The 23,085-nt window shown below is 38.0% G+C and overlaps 1 protein-coding gene across 1 annotated transcript in view; it reads right to left on the minus strand.

Annotated features, from left to right (window-relative positions):
* Positions 1 to 23,085, minus strand: part of Macrod2 (mono-ADP ribosylhydrolase 2) — a 1,911,462-nt gene that overhangs the window by 44,197 nt on the left and 1,844,180 nt on the right. The window contains exon 18 of the mRNA XM_033761012.1: positions 13,029 to 13,095. Coding sequence (XP_033616903.1) covers positions 13,029 to 13,095 — 67 coding nt within the window. The remainder of the gene's footprint in view (positions 1 to 13,028; positions 13,096 to 23,085) is intronic.

The raw sequence follows: 23,085 nt of genomic DNA on the forward strand, positions 1-23,085 counted from the left end.
TCCCAGTGATACTTTAATCTAATTTTTATTAGATACATTTATATGGTAGAATTTCAGAGGTACACATCTTCCTGATCCCAGGCCCACTTATAAGAGACACATAGCCTTTACAATCTTGCTTTTGGTTTTGTTGGTGGTCATCTACTTAAACAATATGAATGTGTTGCTTCAAGCGACAGCTAGTGATTTTTATATGACCAATGGTGATATCTATCACTTATGTTACCACTTTTAGATTTTGATAGCTAAATAACATTTCAAACTTTTCAACTGCTTGCTTTACATCTAATGCATCCCAAGGGCATATGCTCTCTAATGTCTCCTCTAGCTCTCCTCCTCCCATTATGCTTCCTGTCTCTGTCACACTTAAACTGTCCTATGATCAAGAGGGGATTTCAAGATAGCTAATAAAAGTATCCAACATTCATCTGCCCCTCCAAAAAGAGGAATCAAAGCAACAGGTAGGTGTACAGTTGCATTTTGAGGTGAGTTACAGTGGAAGAATACTGGAAATCAGCAAGAGAAGAGCTAGAAACTGGTCAGGTTCAGGGACCTGGGGCAACCACATTGTAAGAGAAACTAATATTCTAGCACCTGCCATCTTGGCTCCATAGTTGAAGGAGGGGGAGTCTCCTCTCTGGAAAGGTGAGTATGAAAGACAGAAACCCAGAAAACTCAGCATGGGTGCTGGAAATCCTAGCTCTTAGAAAGTTTTGTAAACCTCACAGGCTCACAGCCTGCTTAGATAAGTAACCTGAAATCTGCACAGTAGCCTTACTTTGGAAAAGGATCTCACAAGATAGCTATAGGCAGGAGTCATCTTGACAAGAGACAAATCAGGTATCCAATATGTGGCCCACCATTTTTTCTCTTTTGTGTATGTAATGTCGAAATTTTGTTAGGTGAAACAAACTAGAAACAGAAAAGTACAAAATATTCTCTCTCATATGTGAAAACTACAAAAATGTCCTCCTGAAAGTAGAATGTTGATTACTAGGGGCTGGGGATGGTGCTGCGTGGTTGTGTCTGGAAAAGGTAGAAGAAAATTGGTTGGATATGAACGGTGCACTCTACATCCATGTATGGAAATGTCACCCTGCATTCCATTAACAATTCTATGCAAAATTAATGTTAATAAAAAGAATGTCAATTTCATATTTTCTTTATAGTTATAATTAATGCAAACAACTTGTACTAAACATTAAAACCAATAAATAATATTTGAATGATACTAAAATATTTCATCAATGGATAAAAATGAGATATGTGTACATACAATGGAGTGCTAGTCTGCCATAAAGATAAACTTGAGTCATTTGTGGGGAAAATGAATGCACCTTGAGATCAAAATGTTAAGGGATAAATCAGACACACAACCTTAAATATCATATGGTTTCTCTTACATGAGAAACCAAAAATATCAAGAGCAAAATAAAAGATAACAGGAGGTACAGACATAGATCTTTCTCAAAGGGGCAGGTAATCAAGAGGTGGAGATAAAAAAGGAATTAATATGTGTTATGTGCACATACCAAATCCAAACAAGTGATGTAAACATTATGTACTGCAAGCATGTACCAGAAAAGAAGTGAGGGATCAAGAGATAGATGAGAGAGGGTGGCAAGGGAAAGGGCATGAAAAAGGGAATGAAGATGCATTATGTTCCTGCACCTGCACCCCACAGAGAACATACACATTTGGTACAGTAGTAAGTTCTCTACTGAGGAATGAATTCCATTCTGAGAGAATGCTGGTAAATTGGACCTTTTAAATCAGAATCATTTGCAAGTCTGACAAAATGAGTCTTATACATCTTTGACAGAAATATACAATGTAAAGCATAAGAAAGCATACACACCCCAAAATACTGCACACTGTCACACTGTGCAGTAAGCACACAGCATCACCCCTGTGACAATGCCCAGCAGACACGTGAGCTACTTCCAGGATTTGTTTGCATCTATTTGTTCCTTTGTATCTGTGAAGAGCCCAACTCAAATGGTTGTAAATTGGGAACTTACTGTACTACAATCATGAAATAAAATGACCTGAGAAAATATTACTGTACTTATACTTTATTCCTTAACCCTACATATCACATTTCCTAAATAGCCAATTAACATCTTAGCCAGTGGGAAGTCAGAGGGGCCAGTGTCACTTTAAGAGGGGATGTACAGAAGTTTCTAAACCTTGGCTACATGCTGGAAACACCTGGGAGGTTTAAAAAATCCTGATGCCCGGTTCCCACCCTAAGAATGTCGGATTTATTAGATCTGGCATGGGTGGTGGGAATTTTAAAAGATCCCCTAGTAATTCTCATGGTAAGTAAAAATTGAGAACCACCAATACAGAGGAAATACTAGTCAGAAAGGAAAAGTAAACATTATCTACTCCTTGTGATACCCTTATCTAATAGGGGATAAAAGTCAAAGACCCAGGAGGAAGGAGACACATAGCTAGCTTGGGGTAAAAGCCAAGAACTGAGAAGGGGCATTTGCTTCACTTCTTATTTGGAATTTGGAACATGTGTCCTATGAGAGTAACACCTACTGCCCCATTTCCCTGGAAAGACACCAGGGTGGGAGCAAGTGACCCTGAGCAAGATCACCATGTTAAACTGTGCAGGCCATGCATGGCACACCTCCAACTGACAAACTGACATCACCGATGGAAACCGCAGTCCCTGGAGTTGAGAGACGTGGACCTGAATCCTGAAGCTGAAATGCGCCAGGTGACCAATCCTCTGGAATCCAACACTGCATTTGTTCAGGGTTACACTTCACACAGGCTGTTCCCAGCTAATGACTGAGCATAGCAGGAACAGCAAGATGGGGCTGTTTGTGACCCGATTTTCCTCAAGACCTCTGGGTGCTTTGCCAAAATATTCTACCGCACACCTCCCAGCCTCCTTCACTTGGATTCACATTTGCATTGTGGGCTGGTGACTCTCCCGATCTGCTTAGGCTTTCTTTTCTCTCTCACATAGGCAACTTCCTTAATAAATGCCAGGCAATCCCCAAATAAATCTCAGTTTAGTATCTGCTCATGTAGGACCTAGATGGACACCTTAGAACCAACTGCAGCACTTGGAGCCTCTATAACCTACCAGTATTTCAAATCTGATTCTACCCTGGGAAACTGGGACCTTTTTATTTATCTTGCAGACATGAGGCACAAGACAGTGTCACCCAAAAGAGTGTGGTTAGCCGATTCATCCTAGGACAATAGTTACTATTCTCACCTCAGCCTCACAAACTGACCTTGTACTGCTGGTGTAGTTTTCTCCCATCACTGAAGAGATAGCTTTCAACAAACAACTGTCAGTATTTGGTATCTTACCTCCTTGACCCATAGGGAGAGGACTGCCAGAACCTAAATTTTTGTAACTTGTTCAGATTCCCAGTTCTCCAATGACACCAAACATCTCTGCCCCATGAATGTAGTCTCCAAGTAAGTCCACCCAGATTAAGTCAGACCGTTCCATTTGGGACAAGATAGCCCATCCCTAGCTTTCTAGGTTTAGTCCATTCCAGAAAGCATTTCCTCATGGCCAGTCAAATGAAATTCATCCTTCCAGTATTTAGAAAGCACTGGCTTTACTTCAAAATAAGACAATAACATTGGGGGAAGGAGGACTTGGTCTTGACAAGCTCATAGAAAATGAAGTGTTAAGCAGAAGCAGTCCTGTCTCTGGGTTCCTGAGTCTTTGTACACTCATCTGACTGCTTTTATCCCAGTTAGTGAGTTGCTAGGATTCAGATCTGAATATGAAGAACACAGATTTAAAATAGAGCTTAAAATGTGATTGGAGGAAAGTGATTCGTAGGGGCGTCAGGTCCCTTTTCTACAAGTGATGAAGGAGATGCAGTCTTCCAAAAGGATTCTCATGACATAACATTTTTTTGTAGTGAGGACTGAAGTCAGGCCTTCTCACTGAGCTACATCCCCAGCCCTTTTACAAGATAGGGTCTCGCTGAGTAAAAGTTGCCCAGACTGCTATAACTTGTGATCTTCCTTTGACAGCCTCCCAGAGTGCTGAGATTACAGGCATGTGCCACCATGCCTAGTTTCCCAACCTCTTAAATACTCTAGGACTATAACCTAGATGCAGCCTACCACACTCTGGGGCCTGAGGACGAGCTGCTTGTGAGGACTTTCAGAAACTGCCCACATCTGAATACAAAAGATACTTTAAAAAGGGTAAAGCCCAAAGCAGCCTGAGGTAATAAGGTTGTGGTATCATAGAGCTATTTTTGCCATTCTCTAGAATTGACTATTGTTACAATGCAGCTAATATAAAATACAACTTCTAAGAGGGAAAAGAAGATAAAATGGTAGACAAAGTACCATTCTTTTATATTCCCTTGGCCTCTGTGGCTATGATCTGTGGTATGCACCAAGATAAGAGGTGAGCATCTGTGGGATTTTGGGCCCAGAACAAAATGTCACAAGATGCTGGTCCTGAGGGAGTCCTGCAGCCAAGGGCCTTTGAGGGTCAGCTCTCTACAGTTAGGTTTCATGAAGCTGTTAGGGTGACCTACATGCACCAGAACTTATATCACAAGTGTAGTTTCAAAATTATCTTCTCAGTCTAATCCTCTAAGATATGTACACACACTTTCTCTGGTTTCCTTCCTCCCCTTCTTTTCCTTGTCTTTTTCTGAGATGTGATTTTCAGTTATTACTAATCTTAATAATGCTTAAGAGTCTGATGATTATGAAACATATTATGAAGCAAGACTCTTAACCCTGGCATTTATAATCAAGTATGGTAGGAGAAAAACTGGACTTCTACTACAGTCATTTAAGATTGAACCCATCAGAATGACCTAGAAGAATTAAGAGATCTCATTGTCTCTCTCAGAAATTTCTTCCAGGTAGAGATTTGCCAGAATCTGAATTTTTGCTGGTCCTCAATCCGATGCTTCTCTGAGATTGTAGCTCCTTTGGGGGTGCTGAGTTTCTGTACAGGATGGGCAGTAGGGAGTATGATACAGAACAAAGTAGGGAGGTTGGCCCCTCCTCCAGAATATGTCACAATTCCAATAGCAACATTTAGAAGTTCTAGTAAATACAAAAAACATAACAAGGAATATAAGTGAGAGAACCAGTAAAGAATCTCAAAACTTTAAACCTGCAAGTTGTCAGGTAGCTGTTTCCAAGCTCCCGTGTCCTTGGCTTGCTGAATTTCTATCTACACAAATGCTTACCACAGTCAGATTACACGTATTGTAACTGTTATCACTTGGAGTCCAAGAATAAAGTCAGCAGGAGCATACAGATTCACCTGCAGTAATGATTTATTTCTAAACAGTCCTCTATCTCTTTGGTCAGATTTTGGGGTTGTTTTCATGGCCCTGTCATTTCTATACGGGGATAGAGCCAGCTATGACAGATATATTCCCATGACATAGCACATCTGCCAGTGGCCAAGGGCTGGAGGGATTTTTTTTTTTTTTTTACTCAGCCACATCCTTTCAATGAAGTCTCAATATCAAATGCATTGGAAACTAAAGGGAAAAACCACTGGGGTTCTAGCATGGGCACACAGAGAATCACAGAAGCTTGGTTGTTTCTCAGGCACCCTCATGGTCCCACACCGTGCTTATCGGGACTAAGAAAACAGATTAGCTGAGTAATTATGGGGCAGAAGGTAATACTTGATCCAGGGTTTCCCTATTTCTTAGGTTTCTACCTATTCATGACAAAAAGGTGAGGTTGCACCATGGTTTGCAGTATGGGCTTCTATGTAGATCAATGATAACCAAGTATTTACTGATCTTTCCCAGTGTGCCCAACACTAGAACTTTACCCATACCAAAATCACAGTCCCTTCTGAGTTAAGCATGGTGATCACCCCCATGGATATATAAGAAAACCCAGTTCAGTAGCTTGTTTATGGTTCCTTAGAAAAGAATCTGACTGCAAATACAGGCAATCGGGTTGGTTCTCAGCTTTACTGTACTAAGGGAGAAGTTCCTGCACAGAGTGGCCAGCACTTGGAACAATCTCTTTTAAACAGAAATTTCTGGTCTTTGATTAGAGAAATGAAGATGTGGATCATTATATCCATATTCTGAAAGAGAATGTGGTTAATCTGGCTTGCTTAGAAGTACACAGTCAAGATGATAAAAGACCACGCAATATGAGCAATAGTTGGCACAAGTAAGAATGAATTAAATAACCAGCAGATGACACAGGAGGAGACTATGAAGACTCTGCTTTCAAATACTCAAGGGGCTCTGGCCATATGGCCAGGATTATTTCAGTTCCCACAGCACGGCAGGTCTGGGATGAATCTTAAGAAGCTTCATGATAATCAAGTTCATTTATGAACATGTGGAACTTTGGAAGGATGAAAGGTAGTAAGCACCCCATGATCTGCACTCTTCTGCAGAGTCTACAGCATCAGCTGGGAAGGAAATCACAGGACTTTGTGCATCAGAGGAGGAGCCTGAGTGGGGTCAATTTCAACTCTGGCTGCATTTTACCATTTCAGAAAAGAGCTGAGTGAAAATACAGCACATCCTTCCTTAGTAGCATACTCTCTTAGGCACAGTGCCTAAGAGCAGATTATGGGGAAAGGACAAAAAAGGGCCGAGTCAGAGTAGACAGACGTGAAGAGCGAGAGAGCACACGTCCGGTGTTGGCTATACCAACTGAACGTATACTTTACTTCTTTTCTCTGGAACTTTCAATTGGAGGAAAGTCAATACCATTGCTTTAGAAAGTTCTCAAAATATTAGTAATTGATCTCCAATTTTTTTCTGATTAAACACATGTTATTTAGAAAATGAAGTGAACCACAGTTATCCTGTCCAAGCACTATAGCAATAATGAAACTATTGTGTAAGTTGCACGAGAGATCATTTCTGCACAGATTTTGGACATTGTATCAGTGCCTCATTTTTGCTATAAAGTGAAAGCTGTGTCAGCAATTTCTTTTCCTTCTGTCATCTTCACTTTCTACACGAATACAACCAGCTTCTGTGATACGGAACTGTTCCCAGGCTGGGACAGTCTAATCCCTTTGCGCCTCCTGTAATCAGTAACAACAGTGCAGCTTTGTCATTTTCTATGTAATTTATCATCTTCTATGCAACACAAACATTGAGGAGCCACTATAAAAGATGAACTTCTTGTCATAACTACAGAAAACACGCGCCCTGCTTCCGTCTTTTTGTTAGCCAATTTGTGCTATAAACATTATGTCATATTTTATAGATAACAATAATTCATGTTTGGTGTCTGCCGAGCAAGCCAGCTCTACATCACACCACCACTCAAAACATACTTTATAGACGTAAGAGAGACTGTCCTCTAAGTTGTGATTGTCCTCTAAAGTTGATATATACATATTTATATATGAATTTTTTTCAATATAGGCACAGCTCCATATCTATGCATCGCTGCTGAAAGATAAATTAGTTTACTTGAGATAAAAAAAAAATCATTCTAATCAAAGGTTGACACTCACTCCTTTTATCTAAAAAGATAGGGATTCACATAGAATATTTTCCTCCTTACCCGTGTCTTGGAAATGAGAAATTAGACACGAGAATGCAATTATTCTACAACCCTGCACCTGAGCCTCCGACCTCCACGCCCTAGAATGCATGGGGAAAATGCACATAAAGCCATTCCAGGGTGTGACCATGCCTCCCCAACAATCTGTGCTTCACATACTTAAGCTGTCCACCACTCCATTTCAATAGAGTTTAATTTTGCCTCAAAAGCTTGCTTTCTCCCAGGCATGGGAGAAAAGAACTTGGGCCATGGGATCAAATACTGGAGTGGATGTGACTTTCAGAAACAGGCAGTTTACCATCACTTCAGGGTTGAGAGAAATCTGTATTGCAGCTAATTAATTTAGCCCTCATATCAACTACTCTGAACTACAAAGGAAGCTTACCAGCTAGTGTCCAGCAAGCAAAGGCAAAAAAAAAAAAAGAAAAAGAAAAAATCTGAATGAAAAGACTAAGAGATTTAGCAAACAAACTGCTGGCCATTTGGGAGTAACTTAAGGTTACCAGAAAAGCAACCCTTGATTGAAATCAATTAAAAGGAACCACATACGGATCTGCTGAAGGGCCAGAGCTTAAATATCCCTCCTACCCAATAAAGGTCCAAAGAAAGTCCCAAAGCTCTTGAGGCCACATGGATATCCTGAGAATTTAACATGCCAAAAGAAGGAGGTCTTTACTTCTAAATAATAGTGGCTCTCCTGTGGTTATCCAAAGCCTTCCAGGATTTGCTTTTCAAGCTCTTTATTGAAATTGCTCAGGTCTTTAACTGATCTCCCGTGAGGACTCAAAAGCCTTAAGCTAATTACACTTGGCTGAGATATGCTTGATGAGATGGGAAAAGCAGAAAGATTTTGAAAGGGTGAAAAATCTCTAACCATCTGCTGGTGGTGTTCCTAAAAGTACAATAGGGGAGAAGAGAGAGGGCAGCCAGCCAGAGTGGAAAGGTAGAGGATTTCTTTAATTACTGGGTCAGTGAGACCATTACAGCTTGGAAAGTTGGGAAAGGCCAACCAACCAAGCTTTGACAGTGGAGCCACTACAGTGCCTAGTGAATAAGCTAAGGCCAAACATCCACAACAACAGGAGGACAGACTTGGAGGGAGAAAAACAACAGGTCAGCTTTGTTTAGCAAAGTATTTCTAATTAGAAATCACAGGTAGTTTATGGAAAGGAGAGAGAGGAATGCCCAATGCCTGTTAAGTTGGAATTACATTTCAGATCAACCTCTGTGACTTTTTAAAAGTCTTCCTGGTTATCTTTGGTTCTCAAAGGCAGTGGCAGATGGAGCACCGGTGAAGTGCGTTGCCTCTGATGCCAGTGAGACGGTTGGTTCTGTTATACTTGGCAATCCAGGTGAACAGCCTGCATTTAGCTTTCAAATCAATGCCCCCGGTGTTGGTTCAGTATGGCAAACAGCTTATGCGTGTCGCTGTGAAAGCCGACTTCAGTTCTCCTTTTCTTTTCTTTATAAAAATATCTAATCCCTTCAAATTCAGCTGAGAAAATGTTAGACTTTGGGAACCAACCTGATTTAAAGCCAAGAGAGGACTGCTTAAATCCAAGTTTATTCTTCCTTTGTATAGGGTAACTCCTGCAAGTTGAGCAAGAGTTTTGTTTCAAGTCATATTTTTGTTCTTTTTACAACCTTTGCAGAGGGAATGCCATTTTTCTTTCTCATTATTCCTCTTTCTTTCTGCATCTGAAAATGAATGAAACTACCAAAACGATGAAGTTTTTTTTTTTTTCATTTCTTCTCTCCTTTTATGTCCTGTTAACTGAAACTGGGAAAGAATGATACTTTGGTAGTAAACATTTTTGTTTTAATTCTCGACATAAATATGTATTCTTAGGATGTTCATGGAATAACTGGGGCTGCAGACACATGCAGTGCTTAGTTCCATATACTTCCCCACCTAGGCACTACAGTGTATGTTTCCTCTTCCATTTCACCTGCCCATATGGAAGGAATGTACCATGACCTTGACACAAAATGGCGCTTGCTTTAAGCCACTGATCTCAGGTATAGTGTGAGCTCAAGTTGGTAATAGGTCCCCATCCTTACCACAGGTACCCTAATGCCCAGGATGCCATCTGTAGGTCTTAGGAGTCCACAATGGCGTAAAGAGCCGTCTCCTCCCATGGTGTCTCACATGAGCAGCTAGTTTGGATAATGCATAAGGGCTTACCTATTCTCCAGGTGTGCATCCTGCACCTACAACATCAGCATCACCTCTTTCCCACTGCCTCCAGATCTACTAAACAGACTTGAGGGATAGGAGGGATAGGGTGTAGTTATCTAGCTTCAGCAAAGTTTCAGATGGTGTGGATCCACACTCAAGTTGAAAAAACTCTGCTCCCCGCTGTGGACACATCTTGCGGGGTTGGTGCTACTGGCAGACCAGCCATACCAGGCAGCACCATGCCGAGAGGTCTGGAACATGAGCCTCCAGTTTTCATGTTTTGCTGTCTGGTCTCTAGGGTATCTGAATGTAACTTCCTGAGTATAACAGGAGATGCATGTACACATATACACAGTTCAAGTTTTAATAAAGTCTTAACAGTCTAATTAAGAAACCAAAACATAGCACTTATTGTACAAGAATCTACTTGCAGTGGATCTCAGGAACTTGCACTTCTGGCAAGTTCTCATGCTGCTGCAAAAACACATTTTGAGAACTACCATTCAGATAAGTTTGTCTCTACCCCTAGATAATTAGCCCAGAGAAGGAATGCTTTGAATTTGGGTGTAAAATACTAAAGCAGTACTATTCAAAACATGGACCAGACTGGCAGCCTCACCATTAGTTGGGAGGTTATTAGGAATGAGATGACCAAGCCTACCAAGATTTCTCGGGGTCTCTGGGTCAGAATCTCAGGGGATGGTGTCCAGCAACTTCTGTCCTAAGCACTCTAAGTCCTATGCACAGCTACCTTTGAGAGCCACTGTGCTAGAATAATATACCAATGATGCTGCAGTTTAGCTTTAAACTTTTAGAAAGCTATTAAGGTCAACTTCCCTATTTCCATTTTGTATTAAGGAGAGCCAAATTGGAAAGTTTAAATTTATATCTTTTTTATTTCCAAAAATATTGGTTTGATACTTATTTTTCCAGACCAGAAAATAAAAATAAGCTTTCTTTTCCTTCTTTCTCTTACTCTTTCCTTCTTCTTAGAATTTTTCTCTTTCCTTCTTTCGTTTCCCTAATGCCTTTATGCTTTCCTTTTTGTCTCCTAGAAGATGTATAAATATTCACTGGTACTTACCTTTGAAGGAATCTGACCACTGGCCTGGGCAGAGACCACTTCGAATCCCTTCCCCCTGCTGTGATTTTACACCTGTTGTAGATGTATGGCCATGAATCAATAAGGCCCAATAAGCACAGCGTAAGCACAGCTATACCCTATAATTTCCAATCATTGTTCAGCCCTGCTCCTGACAAACAACATGCGACTCCTTGTACATCATCAAGCTTCGACCTGAGCAGATGGCCATCACTCCTTAGTACCAAATTCTCCCATTCCTTCCACAGTCTCCCTTTTTTATGTTCATGACCCTGTAAAGACTTCATAACCCGTACGAGAGTTACTAGTCCCGTCTCTAGTGTCAGAGCAGTCCTTCTCAGGTTTGTTCTGAAATAACCCTATCCTGTTGAACTCCTACCCTTGCTTCTTTCCTTTTTTGTCCTAACAACAGTGGCCAAAGTGAACATATTTGCTTCAGCTATGTGCAACCAGTAGAAACTGACCGTAGAAGGCATAGATCATCATAATAAAAGCACTGCCTAGTTTAGCATAGGTTATAGGAAGGATAACTTCATGGTACCATCCCAAATAAGGCACAGAAAGATCTTGGGGTTTTTTGGGGGGAACCAAGACAAGCCTGGAGTTTCCATTTAGGAGGAACCATGCTGACTAGTCATATATTAGTTGCTTTTTGCTGCTATAAATTACCATAGATTTAATGATCTTACACCAGGCACACTTCATCTTACAGTTCTGGAGGTCAGACATTTAAAATGAGTCTTACGGGACTAAAATCAAGATGGCAGCTGAGCTTTTACCTTGAGGCTTTACGGATGTGTCTGTTTACTTACCCGTTTCCAGTTTCCGGAAGCCACCCGTATTCCTTGTCCTATGGCCCTCTTCTTCACTTGCTCTCCTCTCTTTTCTCTCCTTCTACCAGACAACAGAACTCCTTCCCTGTTTCTGACACTCCTACTTCTCCTGTCTCTTATAGATACTGCTTGTAATTACATTGGGACCATCTGGAAACCTCTCTCCTAATGAGCCCTAACTTAACTACAGCTGCAAATACGTTACAGAATCACCTGTTCGAGGATTAAGATGGAAATGCCTTTGGAGGGCCAGTATTCTGTTTACCTCAGGTAATTAGAAGACAGTGGAGACCCTTCATGTTCCCTTCAATTTCACATTGTATATATTTTCATAAAGCTTTATTTTCTAATTGTGTAAGGTTTTTCATAATATTTTTAAATGGGGAAAAATAGAATAATGTAACAAAATGTGAAATAATACTGTTAATTTTAAAATTCTCCATTATTTTGAAATTAAAGTTCAATGTCTTAATACATTATGAACCATGTACTGCTTAATTTTGATTATTGTATGAACTATGTTCAGAAGTGTATAAAGCATGAAGTACACGTGAAGCAAATTATGGTTAATATTTAAAGGGGAAATTATGATAAATTGAGGTGAGCATTTTCCTTTGAAATGTGTCTTTAAGAAATAGCTATGAGATTTAGCTCAGTGGTTCTGCTGCCTGCCTTGCAAGCACAAGGTTCTGAGTTCAATCCCTGGTACAAAAAAACAAAAACAAAAAACAAAAACCCAAAAACAAAAAAACCCCAAAAGAAATGTCCATGAGGAGGCCTGAGGTTTGGGCCTTAGCTCTGCAAAATAAATGAAGTAGCTAGCTTCTTTTTCTTCTTTCTCTGAATTTTTAAAATTAGTTTCAATTAAAACCAAAGCAAATAAACTATAACATCTCTGAAAATCGAACTGAAGTGCTTTTAATATTTAAAATGTAACTTCTGACAATGGGGTATTTATCGATTAGGAACCTGACTGATTCATCTTGACATTTCCCTTGAAGCCTCACAGTGAAATGAAGTAACTGCATACAACCAACCCAAAGCCCTTGCTATTGTTGCAGTGCTTCTTTTTCTTTTTTTAAAAAAATCATTGCAGCAGATACCATAAAATAAATGCAGTGAAACATTCAGGCAGCAAGTTCCCTAATTGTTTCCATCTTGATTATAAAAATAAATTGAAAGGTAAGTCCTCACCGTTAAATAAATGAAAAAAAACATTAACATTCAAACTACTTCTTCTACCACCTGCTCTTTACATACTGTGCTGAAATGCAGGCACCTGTGTAAAGAGTAATGAAATTGAGCTTCCTTCTGAAGTGAAGAGAAGAGTAACACGTATATTTTAAAGCCAAATCATATACCAACACATATATCCAAATGCATATACCTTGTGTGTAGTTGGTAGTGTCTGGAAGTTCCTCCATCTGACAAGTCAAGAATGCTTAAATCCAAACCTACATGCAATAAATATTTCACTCAGAATATGTGGAAAAATAAGTTTTGCAGCTTTTTTAAAAACTTAACTATGCTGAATTTATACGCCAACTAGTGTGTGAATTTGGCCTTAACTTTTCCAAACTGTATACATATACAAGTTAAATTTGGAACAAACATTTTGGTCTTTACAAAGAGATGTTTACAAATCCACATTATTTCAATTTCTAATTGCCTTGCCCACTTACACTGTTAATTTGTTAGTTCTGTTACTTTGAGAGGTCTTTATACACAAATGGTTATGATGAGGATCTTTAGCCCACAGCCCTAATGGAAGTTCAGCTGTAGTAAGCTAATAGAAAGCAAAGACTAGTTCACTGGGAAGTAGATGAAACCCCCTTTTAAATACAATGATAAAAAATAAAAGTATTCAGAGGAAACTTAAAACGTTATTCTAAGAAAAGAGCCAAACAAAAACAAGACTAATTAGATATCAATGTGAAGTCAAAGTAAAAGAGTATGTTACTTTTCTCTTGTTGCTATAACAACATATCCCGGACCCAAAGTTGGAGGGGAAGGAGTTTCTTTGGCTTACGTTTGCAGAGGTTTCAGTCCATAGTTAGCTGGCTCCAAGGCAGGATGACAAACAGGCATTGCGGAGGAGAAACAACAAGGCACACACATAGTAGCAAAGGCAACAAAAGGCCTTCACCATGTCTTTCTGCCTCTTTTACCCCATCCAGACTGCCAGGATTAGGGTGGTGCAAAACAACTCAGATGTAGTGGTTTAGTAATCACGCACCCTTAACCCCAGCACCACACATTCCAGATTAAGTTACCTCGGACCAAATGAAGTTTTGGGGGGACATCCAAACCCAAACCATAACAGTAAGCTTCTGAGTAAAGTGTTTCAGGGGTTTCCTGAGTCCCTTTAATGACCTGAAAAGGTTGGAGCCCATGAAAAGTTGCTGTGGGGATACTTTTGTGGAGGCTGTCAGCAGAGGGAGCCATTTTGCTCCAATCTACTGACTCAGGAGATGAGGATAGAGCAAACCTGCCCACAAAAGGGTGAGGCATTGTGGGAACAAACTGGAGTTTCCAGGAAGACATCTCAAGAGAATGCATCTGTGTCTCTGTGTTGATAAAGGATTCATAATTTTGGAGCTCTTGTATCAAAAGAAGGAAGTTCGGACTCAGGGTGGTTTGGGCTACATTAACCTGGATGTTACAGCCAGGACTCAGCTAAATTTTTCTGTAAATTTCCAGGTAGTAAATGTTTTAGGATTTGCATGTTCCCATAAAACTTTATTTATGGACCCTGAAATTTGAATTTCATATAATTACATGAGTCCTATACCAAAAGCCAGCACAATGCAATGAATGTAATATTTTATGGTCCTTACTGACTAGAGTCTATAATGCGAAAAACACAGGACTCAATGATAAATGAACCCATCTGGCTGCATCTCAGCTGCCAGCAAATCCCCAGGTCCTCACTCCTCCAAACAGCTAGGAATTTGCCGAATGCCTCGCCCTGGCCTGGGGCTTCCACCCTATCACTTCTGCTGTGGTGACTTCACTCCACCTCTCCAGTTTCCATTGACAGCTGATAGTGAGGGTGGCTGTACTTGGACAAAACTGATCCCTAAGTGATAATGGGCTACAAGAGACTATATAATGAAAAAGATATCAATTCATCAAGAAGTTATGATTGTAAATATTTATACACTAAACATCAGAGGGTCTAAATATATAAAGCTAATACTATTCAGATCTGAAAGGTGAAATGGTAATGCAGGACACTGGGGACGTTAATAGCCCCACTCAGCAATGGCTGATCATTCAGAGAGTCAGTAAGAAAAGACTGGTTTTGAACAACATTATGGACTGAAAAGACATAGCGTCTTTGTGCAGAACATTCATCTAAAAGCAGCAGAATACAAATTCTTCTCAAGTGCAATAGAATAGTCCCCAGAACAGATCATATATTAATCACAAAACAATTTTAACGAATTCATGAATATTTAAATTGTATCAAGTATCTTTTCAGATCAAAATGGTAAAAAAACTAGAAATAAAGAACTAGAAGAATTTTAGAAAATTCACAAATAAATGTAAATTAAACATGTGCCCAAGCAACCTAGCAGATCCAAGAAGTCAAGAAAAGGCACAAAAAAATCTTGGGACACATAAAACTGGAAGCAGTATACTAAAACTTATGGGATGCAGCCTAAGAAGTAGTAAGAGAGAAATTTATGGTTATGAAAACTTACATTAAGCCAAAAAGAAAACATCAATCTAACTTTGCAGCTCAAGGAAATATATATATATTCTGGTTTAGAGACAAAATTTCTAATATCTAACATAAAATAGAAAAATTACACAAGAAATAAAACAGGAATTCATACAATTTAATAGCAATAAAATAAATAATCTGATTTAAAAAGAGGACAAGGTCCATGAATAGCATTTTCAAAAGAAGATATGTAAATGGCCAGGAAATACATGACAAGGTGCCCAACATTATGAACCATCAGAGAAGTGGAAGTCAAAACTACACTAGATAGGACACTACACTTATTAGGAATAGTTCTTATCAAAAACACAAGAGTTCATAGGTGCTGGCAAGTGTGACGAAAAAGGAACACTTATAGATGGTTCATGGGAACATAAATTAGCACGATCACGATAGGCAATAGTGTGGATGTCTCTCAAATATTTTAAGACAGAACTATCATATGATGTAGCTAAACTACTTCTGAGTGTGTACTGAAAGGAGAGTAAATGAATAGCTGATTTATTGGAGCATTTGTACTATCCAAGATAAGGACAGAGACTACATGTCCATCAGTGAATGGAGGAATGGATTCATATATGGCAAGTAAATTACTATATTATATGACCTTGTCTATATTTGATCAGCACGGGAATTTTGACCTGCTCCATTTCTGACCCGGGCCGGTTCACCCCTCCTTAGGCAATGCTGGTGGTCCCTTCTCCTGGGAAGTCACCATAATGATGCCCAACTTAGTGTAGACATCAGATTGGCACAGCGCCCAGCAGCCCAGAGCTCCCAGACTCAAGTGATCCTCCCACCTCAGCCTCCTGAGCAGCTGGAACTACAGGCATGTGCCACCATGCTAAAAAAAGTCAAACTTACCGAAACAATAAAATAGTGGTAGCAAGGAGTTGGAGGTAGGGAAAATGGGGGCGGTTGTTGATCACGGGATACACACTTTAAATTACAAGATGACTAAGTTTTGGGCCTGGTAGCTTTAGCTAACAATATCATATTGTAAGCATGCAATTTTCCAAAAGAGTCAATTTTGAATGTTTTCACTATAATAAATAAATAAATAAATGTAAATTGTGAGGTGATAGATGTAACTAACTTGCAAATGACCGTAATTTCACGACATATTCATATATCAAGTCAGCATATTTTATACTTTAAACTTGTACAATTTATCTATACTATACCTCAACAAAGCTAGTAGGACAATATAACTACCACCTGTGACTTTGTTTCCTTACACCACTTTAGTGTTCAGTATATGAATTATCAGTACCTGATGATATATAATTTATCTATCTATCTATTTCTCACATTCAAATGTTGACAGTAGCTATTAGTACCCTTAGCCATCCAGGGCTCTCAGGCCTAGTACTTTGAAGGTCCTTCTCTGGTTCTCTTCTAGCTATGCCTGTGTCCATGGGACTAAGGGTCTGTGGGGTCAAGATGGCGAGTGCACCATCCTTTGAATACCTAAAGTCTTACAATTTCTAACCACAATGACCCTGAATGTTTTCAAAGGGAGGCAGGGAAAACTCCTTCCTTGAAGATCTGAGGAGTGACTAAGATGTGATTTTCAAGGAATACATAGGCTGTACTTGCAGATGGTATAAGATGTAGCAGGAAACAGAAAGGTAGGGTTGAAGACAGGAAAACCACTGTCTCCTGTCCTGAACCCACAGGACAAAAGGAGAAGCCCAACAGTGGCTTTGTTGGTCTTGCTCAGTTCTAGTTCCAGTGTGGTTTCTGGCATGTATTACATGCTCAGTAAGTATTTGTTGAATAAATGCATGGATGAAACAATTTACACTCTCTTAGATATATAATGTAGAGTGGGGCAATCTGCTTATCTGCTGATAAGGATCACAATGCTAGTCAGATTTATGGTTAAGAAAAATATAACATTCTTTATCACCTATGATCAAGTTTTCCTGGTCTACTTACAGTGTAATTTTCATCTTAAATAAAGATATTTCATATACATTGTTTTCACATGTTAACATAACTACATTGTTTTCATATGTCAAAACCTCTGAAACAGTGAATTGTTGAGTAAATTCTTGTAGGCCAAGATAAGGTGACAGAATTCACCATATCTGTATATTCACTAATATCATACCCAAAGCTGCCAAAACTTACAGAATGATTTTGAGTGGCTTGGATGAACATCTCTAAAAATAGTGGTGAAATAGGAAGAGAGCTGGTAAAATGGAAGTGTTTAGCAACAGTCTGTAAATAGAAGCAAAAAATGCAAGCTAGTGCTACAAAATAGAGGACAGAATTGCTAGAAGACTTAAAAGCCAATGAGTTATACATTTTCTAAATTTTGAACCATCCAAGACTTGACAAAGAGGACTATAGTGCATGAAAAAACAACAGAGATATTGCTGACTGAAAGTGATGCAGAAATGGGACCCCAAAATGATGGAATTTTAACGATGATTTATTTATCCTAAAATTTTCTTTCTATTCATTCTCCAAAGTGATGTATCATAAAGTTTTAACTTATTCAGTCAGCCTAGCAACATATTTTAATTAATGTAAATGTAAAGCCCAAATGATAAGAAATTATTGTGTTTTCCTTTCATTATTGAGATTTTAAATATTTCTTAGTAATACATAAAATGATGGTACACCTTACAATTGGGGTATCTTAGAAGGGCATTTGCCTCTATAATATGTGTATAGTATAGTATAATGATATGCTTATAGAATAGCATACTGCACAGTATAGTATAGAGTATATATAGATAGAATAGCAATTCATGGCACAGACTGTTAGCAAATAAACTATAATCTCAGTTGTAACTGGAGGCTGATGCCCTACCCCAATATTACCTTAGTATTTTATCACATCTCATTCAATGTGTCAAATAGTTAACAATAATGAACAGTGAAGTGGCAAGAAGGATAAAATGGCAATTTTACCTTTAGTGTACTGTTGAGAAAAATTGCCCAGGATTGAACAATGGACAAAAGGGATCCGGGTGTTATATCAGTGGAATTCTGGGCATTGGCCAGCAAGGCACTGTGGTTATCTGATTCTAGCAAGGCTTATTTCTTTGATTGATTTTCTGTTCAACTAGACTGCTTGACATATCTATAGAGACAGAAGTTAACTTATAGAAAACTTGTAATAATGAATATGAGATTTTTTTCATAGCAATGAAAATAAATTTTGTCTAGTGCAAAAAAGGATACATTGTGTCCTGTACAATATTAACCAGTACCAAAAATGTCAGTGTCTCCAAACTAAGTATATTCATACAGATATATTCAGGGGATATTTAGCATTCCTGATTCCTTATGTACTATGTCCATAATTCACATGTATATCCACAACACATTTTATATGCATATACATGAATTACACATATTTTATTTATTTTAAACATGCACTTCAAATACTTTTTGAACTAGTTTTATCATATTACTGCTTCTGTTACTTAATGATTTAAATAAACATTGCCATGTATTCCTTTTATATGGGAGCCATGAGTTTATTTTTCTGAAAATTACAAAGACAGAAAGAAGCTAAATATAATGAAGACATCACCAAATGTTAATAATTATATTCACTATCTTTAGAGGAAGTTAAATTTAATTTTCTGAAATATTTATCAATAGTAAATAATAATATGTTTAGATGCAAGTAAAAGTTAATATTTTCTTTGGTTTCAACAAGAATTCAGGCATTTTATTTCTGAGAATAAAATACCAGTAATTCTAGTATTGCTGGGAATAAAATATTCAAAATTTGGAGTTAGAAATCCACTTAAGGACAGGTCTTTTTGATTTTGCAAATTACTTTTATAAACTGCATGGATGTAGCATACCTCTTAGAGGAGGCTAGGCTGACTTACAAAGTCAAATTATAAATGAAACTGAGGGATTAGAGAGCAGAGGAAATCGAATAAGACCAAGGGAACCCAGGAGGTAGCTGGTTACTAAAGAGTTATTGGATGAGATGGTCTCTGAAAAGCCTCCCAATGGGACAGATTAACAATTAAGCATAAAGCTTTGTGCCACCAGTCACCTCAGCACACACACAGCCTTGGGGTTGGGGTCCTTAGGACGTGAGGTGCCTGGGTGGGTAGGGGTTGCTGTGGGATGGATGCATACTGAGACATAGAGATGCTATCATGGAAGGCAGAGGTTGGAGGGTGAATTCACCAGAGGCACGAACTTGGAGCCTGAGATGAGTAGTCCTTACTCCAAAGAATTCACAGAGATACTGAAAGGCACTGTCAAATTCTTCTAACAGGTGCAATGAAATCGAATTTCAGGGAAAATTTTTTTCTAGATCTTAAAAGACCAGATGACCACAGCAAGCTAGAGGGTTTGGACAAGTTCAATATGGTTGAATAACTTTTGTATTGGGAAACTTTCATGACCTTTACATATGCACAGTCTGAATTTATACATGCACACCCATGTATACTATGCAAACCAATATTATTATTGTAGCAGTGAATGGACTTTTCATTCTTCTGTGCGTGTTAAAAATTATGAACCACAAATTATATGTGCATTACATTTTTGTTTGAGGTGAAACATGAAGATTAACATTCAAAAAATAAATTTAAAAAAATCAAGTAGGATGAGAATTTAAAAATTGCAATTTTAACTTTTTTCTTATGCAGTATAATTTCAATAACCTCTTCTACATGTATATAATTTATACATATAGGTATGTATAAAATGTAAACAATTTATTTATATAAGCCAGATTATAACTATATATAAATTTATAATTTTTATGTTCAATGTATTTAACCAATACTGGTAATTTCATTAGACATTTCAAAATATTCATAAACTCAAACAGGGACCAGCCTTTTAAATTCAATTTGTATCCTTTTTTTGTTTGTTTGTTTTGTTTTGTTTTGGAGACAGGGTCTTGCTGTGTAGTTCAAGTTGATCTTGAACTCACTATATAGCCCAGGATGGCCTCAAACTCATGGCCAATCCTCCTGACTCAGCCTCCCAAGTGCTAGGATTACAGGTATGTGTCCCCATGCCTGGATTCAATTTATTCTTAACACAACAGTTTTATTGACAAATTCCAGCTTAATGTGATTAGTAAAGAAGCTGAGTAACAAAAGGAAACCATTTGAAAATTAAACTACCCTAGGAAGCTATATGATAGTGCTGCTAACATAAAATACTGACATTGACTTCATTTGAAAAGATGAAATACAAAGACTTTCTCGACCTAGAAGAGTCTAGTAATTCATTTCTCAAGATTAAAGATGGTGATGTAAATCAAGCCCAATTCTGTGCAGAGTTGGTGATTCAAGTTTGTTTTGATAAGTCAACAATATTTCCAAACACTATGATTCTCTGTAGCAAAGAACACAGGCTGATACAAAAGCCCAGATGTTACTGATGTTATGTATGACTATACTGCTGGAATGAGGGCTGCTTTTTAAGGAGAGGTGAAAGAGCATTGTCAGTGACGTAGGAATCCTATCAATAATGGAAAGCACCAAGGCTGCACAGTGGTGCTTTGTAGACCAGGTAGATCCCTAATGGATTTGATTAGTTATGATGGAGCAGAAGAGAGAGTGACTCACTTACTATGTCTTCACTGGAAAATGAACCAGTGGCCAGAGGAGCTACGAGGAAAGATGACTTCAGTGTGGACTAGAAAGATGATGATGGACATCCAGCCTGGTTCTGAGTAGATTTTTTTTATATAAACATAATTTAAGCTCAAAGTCATTTCCCCCCTGAGAATACCTTCAAAGAACAATTAGCTGTCCAATTAGTGTTAAGTCCTAAAATAAAATATAGTTAATCTGGCTATCCTTTTGCCTGGTCTACAGTGCACTTGCATTTTTGTCAATAGAATACAATAAGTAAAACTGGAGAAAAATCTAAGATTTTTAGCTTTCATTATATTAGTGAACATTAGCTCCTACATTATCACTCCTATTTCATCCAGAATATAAATTTTCAGAGCTGGCTGTCTGAGCAAAGTTTTGAAATTAGAGGATATCTAATTGCATTATTAAACTTATGTTTCTCATTACCATCTTAGAATATTAGTTAAAAGAATGCCAGCCATCACGCAGCCAGGGATAAAAGCCCATGGTTCTCTGTAGACTTTGCCTCATGGACATGATGATCAATTGCCAAAACAGGAGCCTAAGCACATAACAATTTATTCTTGTCACTGGCTTAGATTGAATTGTCTACTTGTATGTTTGTCTATTCATCTTTTCCCAAGAAAACCTTAGGCTGTAATGCATTTTGTTCAACCTTGGACAAATAAAGTATTACTGTTCCATATTATTATGCCTATTAATTCAAATAAAATAATATTTGGGACCAAATGTTTGTATTCTATGTAATACTTGAAGAAACAGTCTCACATAAATTCATAGCAAAGCACCAATGGAAATTTTGTGATACAATAATGACACAATGATATAGTTGAGATTTTATGTCAAATACTTTGAACTCAAGTAGAAATGAAAAATCTTATGAAAAATGTTTAAATACTAATTATATATAACTGTTATACTAAAATACGAGACCCTTTTTAGAGATCTCCTGCAATTCTTTCTTGTTTGGTTATTAGCATTATTCCAGTGGATTTTATACTTGTTGCAGATCCTGCTGGGAAAGCATAAAACTGGACTCATTTAGGAAAAGGCAATGTGGCTATATGAGAAAACCTGCCATATGTGAAACTTTGCTTCATTCCTGTTGAAATTTTTGTATTTTAGGCCTCCCAGGGATATGTCCATTGTGCTATTGTGTAATTTTATCAGCATGAACTTCTGCTGAATATTTTTCTTTCTTTTCAAAATCCATATTTTGGTAGAGATAACTTTAAAACTTAATGTTGCAACATCTGTGCTCATACACCTGGGAATCATAGAAGATGTGTCCTGAAGATTATCTACATTTTGTACTCTTATAAAATGCAGCAAAATGGGAGAGAAAAGTTATGCAATTTTCCTGATCTGGTATTTTTAAGGCAGTTATGTCTTAGGAAGACTGCTTAGGAAGATTTTCATAATAAAAGAACTGATATTGTTAGAGGTATAAAGAATTTTTCCATAAATGTAATAGAAGACTCATTAGTTTTTGCTTATAAACAATTATTAAAACACATGCACAAATTTCAATTAAAAGACTACTTTGTGAGAGTATACATAAAACCTGGAGCTATAGCCTCTAAATGTTTTCAAACGAGACTAATAACTACATGAATGAAAAGAAAGCAAAGTAAATTCTACTACTTTAATTTATTCACTATTTTTATTCTGTGGATTTATCAATACTTTTATGGCATCTTTCTTTAAAAATAGAAATGATGGTTCCATCACTACTTTTCAAATAGAAGACTGAGACCTTGACAAAGGAAAAGGAGCTTATCATATGGGAGAGAAATGCCTCACACCCAACCTCCATTAATGTTCTATTTTTATAGAATAAAATAAGCAATAATATGTAGAGTTTACAGCCATAATGAAACTGCCTGCGTGATGTGGTTCCACCAATCAAATGGGAGGGGCCACTTGTTGAAGGATAATGTAGAATATGTGAGGTTTCTGTGGAGTCAAACTGTTCAAAAGGACAAGGATGAACTCGGGGAACAAACGTAGCTCCTTTTGGCTTTGTCATCCACTCATCAAATTATGATAAATGCTAAGTAGTTAAGGAATGGTTTCTATGTGACTGGTATTGTTGTGATTGCTTTACA

This window comes from Fukomys damarensis, unplaced genomic scaffold, assembly GCF_012274545.1.
Source record: "Fukomys damarensis isolate Sample0158 unplaced genomic scaffold, DMR_v1.0_HiC HiC_scaffold_7, whole genome shotgun sequence".
Classification (NCBI taxonomy): Eukaryota; Metazoa; Chordata; class Mammalia; order Rodentia; family Bathyergidae; genus Fukomys; species Fukomys damarensis.